Here is a 10,451-nt window from a genome sequence, read left to right on the forward strand (position 1 = left end):
TTGGCAGAGACTTTATACTTACCTTCCTCCCTTTTCTCCAACTCCCAGTCCACTTCCTTGTGAATACATCCTCAGTCATTTCCCTGAACTGTTGTGTTTAAGGGCCTCCCGGCAGGAGAAGAGAGATGAGGCACTCTCTGGACTGTCATGGTTTATTTTGATATTTTCAGTGTTTGAGTGGTAGTGTCCTTCCTCCAGGGTTGGCAGAGACTTTATACTTACCTTCCTCCCTTTTCTCCAACTCCCAGTCCACTTCCTTGTGAATACATCCTCAGTCATTTCCCTGAACTGTTGTGTTTAAGGGCCTCCCCAGCTAGGCCGATGGGTGAGGCCCGTCTGCTGACTTCCTCCTTTTTTTTTTTTCCTTCTTTCTTTTTCTTTTTTCCTCCTTCTTTTTTGTGTATTTTTTTTTGTTGTTGTTGTTGTTTGTTTGTTTTTCATGCCTTGCCTGTTGATTCTCTTGCAGAGTGCGAACATGGCTATGCCTCGACCTTCCCCTCAGTTCCAAGTCCTGGACTGCAAGACCCAAAGCCCTCACGGAGGCTGAGCCGGGCACGGAAATACAGCGGCAGTGGCAGCATTGCCAGTATTGCCACCAGGTACGATGTGGGCAGGACAGCATGGGGGCAGGAGGGGAGGTGAAGCTGCAGAAGAAAGCTGGAGACAGTGGAAAGAAATTTGCTCTCTGGGGAGAATGGGAAGAGTCTCAACAGCTAGAGGGATTCAGAGCTGGGGCACACAAGTGCAGCATCCATTCTGGATCCACAGCACTGGAAGCAGAGGGGACACAGGGGACCTGAATCTGAAGTGGCACTGCCAGCTGACATCATGCCAAGGCTCAGATGCTGCAGAGGGAAGGGGAATAGGGAGATCTGTTCATAAGGTTTAGGGAAGAGGTAGGCAATAGCTATTCCCATTATATACAGCTGATGTCTTTCCAACCCAGAAATCACTGCTTTTAAGGGATAGTGCATGTGCAGCCAGGGTGCTTTGGGATTGCAATGACAGGCATGATTCGAAGCAAGGAAATGTTTTGAAATGGATCCCCTACAACAAATGGGAGAGAGGGAGATGACTGACTGTAATGGACAACATGTTAAAAATTCAGTTCAGGAAAATGAAGCTGTCTTTCAGTCTGCCTTTCAGGGCAGTGGGATTTCCCAGCTTTTGATAGCTTGGTAATTTGTAGAACTCCACGGTTTTGACACTTTTCTTATTATACAATGCCATGTTTCTTGGTTTCTTAAATCCAAGAGACAACAGGATTAAGCCTATCACCTGGTGCTGTGGTTGCATCTGCCTCTTCCCTCTCATTCCTGTTCTTTTTATTTTTGTTTGCTACCTTCTGTAGCTTTGTTCAGACCTTGTTGAGACCTTCTGGGATAGCGAAACTTTAGAAACATAAAGTATGCCTTTGAAAAGGCATTTGCAAGCTTGCTTTTACTGCAGCAAGGCCTGTGCAATCCATAAAATGGTGGCAGGTGGCTCAGGTGATTAAGGCTTTCTTAAGGCCATTGGGAAGGACCTGTAAGGGCCTAAGGGAAAGGTGCCTTTGCTTGCAGTGGTTCTGCTTCAGCAGCATTTGATAATAAAGGTTGTTTGAAGCAATGTTAGGACACCTTGCTGTGGGGAAGTTTTCTTCATCAGGATCAGCATATCTTGACCTCTTTGTATGCTGAATGTTTGTATTTACTTCCCTGCTTCATCCAGCCTCTCCTAATTTGAGGGCACTTGTAGCTCTTTACTGTTTGTCATGAACCAAAGCCCCAGTCCCGTGACTTTGTGTTGGAAAAGGATGGCAAATGCTGAATTGAGGTCGGTATTTTTCCCTCTAGGTTTCCCACATACTATTTTTCCATCCCACACCTCTTTGTCTCAAAGGCCTTTGTCATGGCAACCTGCCCTTCTCCAGAAGAGGGCTGGAAGCACATCCCCCTCAGGAACTCCTTAGCACTGAATCCAGCAGCCTGTAGGCTGGAGAGGGATGCAGAGCACTCCCTGTCCCTGGGGCCAGGGTGCTCAGCAGGCCCTGCCAGCACAGAGCCCCAGGCACAGCTCTCCCGAGGCAGCTCTGTGCTGACACCAGCCCGCTGGGCCCTTGAGCTTGACAGGCTGAATATGTTCATGTGGGGGGAAAGGCGACAGAGAAGCAGAAAGGTACTTTCTAGTCTTACTTAAAATCTTCTTTATACAAGGAATACTGAGGCCAAATTGAATCTTTAGAGTGAGAACGTTGTTACCCAGAGTGTTGCCTCCTGTGGTTGTTTCAGCCTCGGGGAGTGACCAGGGTGAGGTCTGCTTCAGTCAGAGACCAGAGTGGGTCTTTTGGGGAGCTCAGACCTTACATGCACAGTTTGAAATGGAAGTTTCTTTTAGCACAAGTCGTAGCAGCTTGCACTTGCTGTAGGAGATGGCAGGCCTTCCAGATGGCTGAAGTGCTGGGAAGTGACAACTGTGAAGTTTAGGGTGCCTCCAAATTCACTGCAGTGTCTTTTGTGTGATGCTGAGTATAGCATCAGCCTTGTTTAAGGAAGGCTCTGTATCATCTCTTCCTGTTAAAATCAAAGGGGCAATTTAGTAAGTTCTGTCTGGTGGAGTTGGAATGGACTTTGAATTAAATACCAAGCCCTTGATGAGGAACAAAACCTACATTTCATGTGTGGACAGGAGATTTTTTTAGATTGCTTTTGTTTCAAAATGTTTAATTAGTGTAGAGAAATTATGCATTTAGATCTCATGCAGATCTTGTAATTTAACAGCCTCCTGTAAAAATGTCTCTCAAGCAACCTTGGCAAAGTGCCGATGTTTTCTTTTTTTTTTTTCTTTATTTATACACTTTTCAAAATGACGTGTACACTGTTGATGGTCTTTATTGAACCAAATCATCCATGATTTTGTGGTGCAGGGTATTTACGAAGCCTAGTTGCTTATTTGATTCATAGTTTAAATCCAAGTATTTCCCTTCAGCATTTGCAGCCCAGACATGACAGCTATTTCCTCCCAACAGGCTCTGTGCTGTCATTGCACAAACACCCAGAAAGTTCTGAGGAACAGACAGCCCAGCTCTGGATAGCAGTGGTGAAGCAAATCTTATTCTTACAGAACTATGGTGGTCTCACAGTCCCAGCAAAATAATTCTTTTCTACCCCAAACAGGGATGTACAGATAAGAGGGAAAACATTGCTTCATGACTTCTAATTCATATGATGCAATTTTAAAGAAGGGTGTTGTGGCTCAGGTTCTCTTTTCCTTTGCTTGTTTCTGTTGTGCAACCAACAGCATGGAGATTGCTGCAGAGGGCTTCCCTCTGCAATCATTATCTACATGAACGTGCAGTGTTTTGTGTAGATGTTTGAAAGACCTAGTGGCTTTGAGTTAAAATATGAATATGCTTAAAAATACAGTTTTGCTTTAGTCGTGGATATTTTGGTATGGAAAATTACCCACAGAAAATAAGTGGAGAATCACAGTCATTGAGACGTGGTGTTTATAATAGACAAGGGAAACTTTTTTTTAACAAATCCTACTTATCACATAGATAAAAGCAAAAATCCAAGGAAATCAGTTAGCCAACATGTATTACATTTGAATTGAATATTACCTCCATAAATTTGCACTTGACAAAAATATCTTTCGGTTTTTGGAATGGGATGAAAAATGAATAGAGGTTTGTTACAGCATGTAGTATCACTTAATTAATGTTACTTTCTTCTCAAGATGTTTCTGGGGAAGAACCTGAGTTTTAAAAACTTGCTAGAGAAGTGAAGTAGTCTGTGCTGGGAGTACAGTTCTGTGGGTGCATTGACTTGCACTCCAATGTCACTGGAAACTGCTGCATGGACCCTACATGTGCAATTCTAATAGACCCAATTATTTGAAAGGTTCATTATAGTTAGTTAGGATTAGCCTGGTTTGGTATTTATACATTTTGGAAAATAATTGAGAAAACTTTTTCTTCAATTTAAACCATTGTGTCAGCAGGAAATAAAATAAACAGTAGGGTTGCTAAATGATTTTTTCCCCCAATAATACTGTCAATTTAATGAAGTTAAGATTTATAATGAAATCTGAAATTATGTTGCAGTATTAGATTGTCATTTGTGTTTTGTTTTTATTTAGGCTCTCAGGCATGTAGAAAGCCTGTTGTTTTTTTGTCTAATCCTGGGGAAATACCAAGCATCCTCCCAGCAGCACTGGGAGCCCTCAGCTCTCCCAGGAGGCCCATGTTGTTAAGAGCTCTCAAAGAATCTATTGCTCAGTTCCATGGGGGAGGGTTTGATCTCTGTCCAGTTTCTTTTTCCTTTCATTTTCCTCTCTTGCCATTATCCTCCCTTGTGTCTGAGGCTGCTTCCCAAGGGCCTTTCAGACACCTACAGTCTGGTAGCAGGTTGCTTGCAGAGCTTGGAGTCAGCAGCTCTTACAAGTATGGTAAGGCATTTTGGACATGTTACCTTGGAAATCTGAGTGTCTGGGTTTCTTTGATCTTCTGGCTCTTGTACTGGTGCAGCTCCTCATTTTCTCTGTCATTGCACTCTCCCTCTACCCACATTAAACTTTTTTTCCATGCTTCTAAATCCCATCCCTTGGTTTTGTGCTGAGTTTTCTCTGTAGGCCTTCATTCACATATCCTTTGAAACTCTCTTTTGAGGGTAAGGTATGGGGACTGTACTGCTGAAACCCTCAGGTATTTTTGGCTTTAAGCTTGATTTGCTCACAGTGTCCTAGAGTGAGGACTGAGGGGTGGGTGCATAGGATGTGCATTAGGTACCTCATGTGCCTTAGGTGATGGCTTCATGTGGCACAGGTTCATAAACACGGGTGCAGAAGCTGAAAGGATGTGGCTGCAAGTGTAGCTGCAAGTCAGCCTTGGGTGTCTGGTGCACAAGAAAGCTGATTTACCAGAGCTGTACCTCGCTGTGCAGGGAGGGAGTAGGGGGGTTGGTGAACCCTGCACAGTTTTAATATATTATGTCTTTTTGTCAAAGGAGGTTTCCTCCCTCCACCCCCCCACATCGTGCTGCTGACTGAGTACCTGGCAATTTTCAGTCCTTCCTGTAGTCTCTGGAGTTAGGACAGTGCTGTAATTATGATTTTATTGGGGGAGAGGGTGTGCAGGTGTCTGGGTGGTTTGCCTGTCTTGTGTAAGGAATTCCTGAAAGAGCAAATCGTTGTGTCAGCCCATGTTGATCTACTTTTCTGCACAAGGCCCCTATCCCTGACTTCATGTCCCAGAGGACTGGTCTCTGAGACTTTCTGTCTACAGCTTTCCTGCTTCCTAGGCTCTATCAGTTGTTACTTGTTTCTGGATGATACTTTGTGTATTTGCTTGTGAGTTTTTTGGTTGTGGTTTTTTTAATCCTCTTGCACTGGATCACACCTCACTCCACAGCTAGTGGGAGTTGGGTTTTGACTTGCTGTGTGTAGGTGGGTTAGAATCTGGCCCTTGTGTAATATGGGGGGGGATAGAGGCTGCGTTCTGCCTCAAGCCTTGTAGTGCCAGGAAGCTCTATTCATGGCTCAGGACCTGGCTTTGCTTCATAGAGTACAAATCCACACGTGTAAAACAGAGAATGTGCAAGATCTGCTGTGCCATGTTTTGAATTATGCTTCATTTTGATAATGTACAAACAGTGTGATTAGTATCTGGAATCTTCATCTTGCTGTTGAAACTTTGTCTAGAAGTACTTGGAGGCAGGATCTTGCCTCCTAGTAGAGGGTATACCTGAATATGCTGGTTAATTTTTCAAGAAAGGGAGGCTGAGCTATTAAGGATTGCTTTTCTCTTAGAGATGTTGAGGGAGACTGGCCAGCAGTATTGAGTATAATAAGGTATGTGCATGACTTCTTTTTGAGAAAGCATAATGACAATATAAGTGTTGTGCTGGGAAACTGGATTGCTGGTCCATGCACAAGAGGAGAATTACCCCATGTTCAAATGCTACTGTCTTTTTAGGTTTGTACTGGCATACAGGTGCTCAGAGCAGGCTGGCAGGCAGGACTGTTCTCACATAACTCTGTTCAGCCTCAGCACATCCCCTCTGCCCTTTTTGATGTAACTTGCCCCAGTGCAATCTGCAAGTGTAGATAAGCAACTCCTAGTGATGCTGGAGTTTCTGAACCTGCCAGCATTACATTGTGTGAGATCCTGCCACAATTTGGAAAATAAAAAAGTACCCCATGTAGGTGAGGTTTTGTATACAGTGTCTTCTCAGTGGTGCTTGGCTTTGCAGTACAACTGGCAGGTTGCCAGGGAAAACACAGAAAGTGGGGTGAACCCAGCAAATGGCACAAGAAGCATAAAACCCACTCCCTGGTGAGGAATGAGGCCTCCAAAAGTGCAAGAGCTGATGTAGCAATTTCCATGGGGGAACCCACTGTGTTCCTCTTTATCACCCTGTTTATTTTATAACCCTCCAAGGGAGAAGATCCTGCAGAGCTGCAGTTCCTGTTTTCCTTTGTGTATTAGCAATACAGCCATGCATAGGGATATCGGGGCAGCAGGGAGTCTATGCAGAAACCCACAATTCTGGGCTCAATTTATACTTTATACCTTCAGTAGTTGTAAAATGTAATTTGTGTTCTGTTTAAACTATCAAAGTTGTGCAAAGAGGCCTTTGTGTAAACCAGAAGTAGGCCCAGTTGTTGATGTTATCTGCAACTGAGCTGTAATTCTCTGCTGCAGCATCTGTCTGCTGTGAAGTGTCACTATCTGTGGCTGAAGGCTCATGAACCCTTTGTCCTCCCAGATTTGGGAGAATCCTCTACAGGAGTGTGCTGTTTTGTAGCAGTGGGAGCTAGTGAGGACTCATGCTGTTGGTGTTGCAGCACTGCCCAGTTAGAGCTGTGCTGCAGCTGCCGTGGGCTGATTTGCATCACTGATCACAGGGCTGCTGTGAGAACAGGAGACTTCGGATTTTGGTTCTTATGTTCTCAACGTCTTTTGAAATGTGAAGCTTGTTAGACCCAGCCCTTAGACAAATTTGGTGTCCTGGGATGGTGGAAAGGATTTTTGCGCCATACCTGGTCAACTGTTCCTGCAATTCTCTTGTTTTCTCTTCCCATTGTATTCAGTGTACAGGCAATTCTCTGGTTTAAGTCGTATTCCTTCTTTGTCAGTTGTTTTGGTTTTTTTAGATTTTTTCCCATCTCAGCACATTTGTACCCTTTTTATATCTTCTCTGTGTAATGCTTCATCCACAACACATGCAGAGATTTATCCTTCATGCTTTTGTTTAACCTGACCTGGTGCTGTGCTCGGCAGTGAATTGGTTGTCACCTGTAATGTTGTTTCCATCTGCTCCCCTGTTTGTAGGTAAGACTGACTTTTTCCTTTCTTGCTCCTGATTGAGCTTTCAAAGCCATTTCTATTTCTGACCCAAACAGACTGGTCAATGTCCTGCTGCTGAGTTAATTGTCTTGCTTGTTGGAGTTCCTGCTGTTCATCATCTCCTGATCCCTCCTGACAAACTTCTGCCCAAATTCAAAGACTGGCTGCTATTTGTTCTCCTCCTGAGAGTGTTGGCTCTTACTCCTTACCTTCTTTGAACCAACAAAGATAGGATTTATTTTTGTTGACTTATTTTGGGCTCTCTTGATCAGAGGTTGTGGGTCTCTGGGGCTGTGCACTTGGCTGGCCTTTGCCTGGATCTCTTCTCTATGAGACACTGCCTTGTTGATCAGCTCAGAGAGAACAGGCCTGCTTTTTCCATCTTGCTGGATATACTCCCATCTCTCTTTTCTGTGTTCCCTACTGTACTTTCAGTCCTTTCATTCTCTGATATGAAAGTGATTTCACTTCAGTTCTGTTGCTTTATGAATCCAGTTTGAAGTAGCCTTAGATGATTTCCAACATTATCTTAATTACTTGTTTATGTTTTGCTGCTTGCTCTGTGACAAGCAGCCATGCGGACTGAGAGCAATTCTTTTGCCTCAGTTTTGATTAAAGTTCCTCTCCATAAAATAGTCGATTATTTTCTGAAAGCTTCTCATTTATCTCCTACCATCTGTTACATTGTCAAGAAGGGAGAAGTGGTGGGAAAGGACAGATAACATCGGGGTTGCTGTTGGTACTGCTGCTCCAGTGGTCATTGCCCAGGTGCCTGGGCACCACTAAAGCAGTGTACAGGCATGGTAAGGTAACATGGCACTGGTTCTAGTTTGCCTTTTAACAGTGAGGCTACAAAGTGCAGCAGGTCATGAACAAGCAGCCTGGCCATCTGGGAGCTGTGGGAGGTAGCCACCTTGCAGCCTTCATGTTAGTTGTTGCTGCTTGTGAGCCAGAACTGTAAGAACAGAAGAAATTGAAGCTCTTCATTTTTCTCAGCCTTTCTTTTCCGTGTGTCTCCCAAATGCTGGATGAGTGTGTCCCTGTTGACAGAATACAATCTCAGACATAAGGACATCTGGGTTCTCTTCCTGATTTTCTTACAGCCTGTGGAGTCTTTATGCCTCAGTTTCCCTAGTACAATGTGTAGCTAACAATAACATTAATGTATTTTCCTGTTTTCAAGTATGTTTCCCTCTGCCTTCATCTCCAGGCACAGTATTGCAGCAGTATAGTTGTAACATGAGAGATAACTAACAAGTCTAAATAGAAGTGAAGGAAGTCTGGCCTGGCCCCCAGCCATACAAATGCCATCAGTTTCTTTTCAAACAAAGTGCAGTTCAGTCAGGTGGTGTTTACTCAAAAAGCCTCATTTTCCCTGGTGCATCTGAAGGCAGTTTCTTGAGGGCAGAAGATGAGTGTTTGCAGAGAAGTACATGTTCCCCAGACTGCTGCACTGCAGAGGACACTGCCTAGGCTATTTCTGGAAATGACCATCTTCCTCAAAAGGGTAATGTTATGTGTGGGAAGAAGCACGGTATAGGGCAAGGGGCTGGCATGCTGGGCCCTTGGATCATTTCCTGAGTCTGCTGCTGAAAGGCTGCACGATCTGGGCACGTCAGATGGCCTACATGGGTCCTACCATCTGCACATTATATGGTTCCCACCATCTGTACGTTGGGGTAATGCACACACTTTTCTAATCCTGTTTTCTGGAAGCAGTATAGATGTTTTGGAGCTTGTAACTGCTTGAAAAAAGATGAAACTTAAGATCCCAAGTTTTCTAGGTAGATTTGAAAATTGCCTCCTGTGTCTTTATTCTTTTCCTGTGTACCACTGCAGTGCAGGTACCAGCAACTGGGATACTGGTTCTGAAGTGGCCTTGGAAGGGGCCAAGTGCCTGACCATGTAGTGAGAGTCATATCCTGCTGGAAGTCAGAAGGACAGGGACCACATAGAGAAGTGTTCATATTCTTCTGTCCTCATTCTTTGTCATGCTCTTCCTTGTTCATGGGAGAGCTTGGAGGTGCCATGGTGACATTTTTCTTCACCAGATCATGAAATACATGGTTTTGTCATTGTATTTAAAAAAAAGGCAGGAATCTGTTTACAAGAAGTTCAAACTCCCTTGCATCATGGATCACAGACAGGAATCTTGCCTTGGTGAAGGCAAAAAATACACTTTTTCCTGACATGTGAGAATCTACCTGAATTGTCCAAGTCCTAAATTGTTACAGAAGATATCGTCTGCTGTATGTCCAAGGGAGAGGGACTAGGGTTTCTCTACTGAAATGGCTAAGGTACTTCACCAAGTGAGTATACATCAGCTTTTGTCTCTGATCTGTGTGTACCAGCCCTTTTTGACGTGATTAGCTGTGTGCTGTGAAGAGAAGGAAGTGGTTTCTGTAGGACTTTAGCTCACTTGTGGCAGAAGTTAGAAGGCAGACAAATGGAGCAATGAATACCACATTGGAGAACTTGCTTCACTCTTGGCTGCTGTCAGCTGCCCACTGTCCTGCCAGCAAGTCCCTTTCAGGCCAGCTGGTTATGGGAGACCCCAAACTGTCTATTCCTCACACTGATTTTTTCCCAGGTAAGACCCTGGTATCTGGGCTGCGGAAATGCTGGTGGTGCACAGCCACAGGGGGCACCAGCAGGATTTGTGCTTAGAACATGTAAAGTGGCCCAGAAAACCAGGTCCTTGGGGGTCTTCACAGAGCTGTTCAGAGGGACATGAAGATGCAATTCTGATTTCTCTGTTTCTTAGCTTCCAGTTTGGAAAGTGAGGATGTTTGACAATAAATGTGCTTGTGAACTGCCCAGCCACTGCTCTCGGTGAGCCTGTCGAAAAGCCTGTAAGGAAAGCACCAGTTCTGTATTCAGAGCAGGGCTTGGCTTGAGGCCATGCATTGAACAATGAGGAGAAAACAAAATATTGAATAGCTGCTTGTTCAGCAAACCGAGTTCCTCTTGGCCAGGCAGGGCCCTGCATGAGGACAGTTTTCCCCTAGCACTTGCGGCTGGGACGAGCATGGAGGGTCTCAGGTGGTGCAGGAGAGAGCCCACGCCAGCACACTTGCTCCCAGCCTGCACAGTGGGGGGGGGAAGCCAGCTGGGGACTTCCTTG

The 10,451-nt window shown here is 44.7% G+C and overlaps 1 protein-coding gene across 1 annotated transcript in view; it reads left to right on the forward strand.

Annotated features, from left to right (window-relative positions):
* Window positions 1-306: 306 nt before the first annotated feature.
* The window catches only part of MXI1 (MAX interactor 1, dimerization protein), a 46,285-nt gene continuing 36,140 nt past the window's right edge, over window positions 307-10,451 (forward strand). Inside the window, exon 1 of the mRNA XM_017735181.1 lies at window positions 307-599. Within this exon, the coding sequence (XP_017590670.1) occupies window positions 322-599 (278 nt within the window). The 5' untranslated portion in view covers window positions 307-321. The remainder of the gene's footprint in view (window positions 600-10,451) is intronic.

This window comes from Corvus brachyrhynchos, unplaced genomic scaffold (genome assembly GCF_000691975.1).
Source record: "Corvus brachyrhynchos isolate BGI_N302 unplaced genomic scaffold, ASM69197v1 scaffold705, whole genome shotgun sequence".
NCBI classification, from domain to species: Eukaryota; Metazoa; Chordata; class Aves; order Passeriformes; family Corvidae; genus Corvus; species Corvus brachyrhynchos.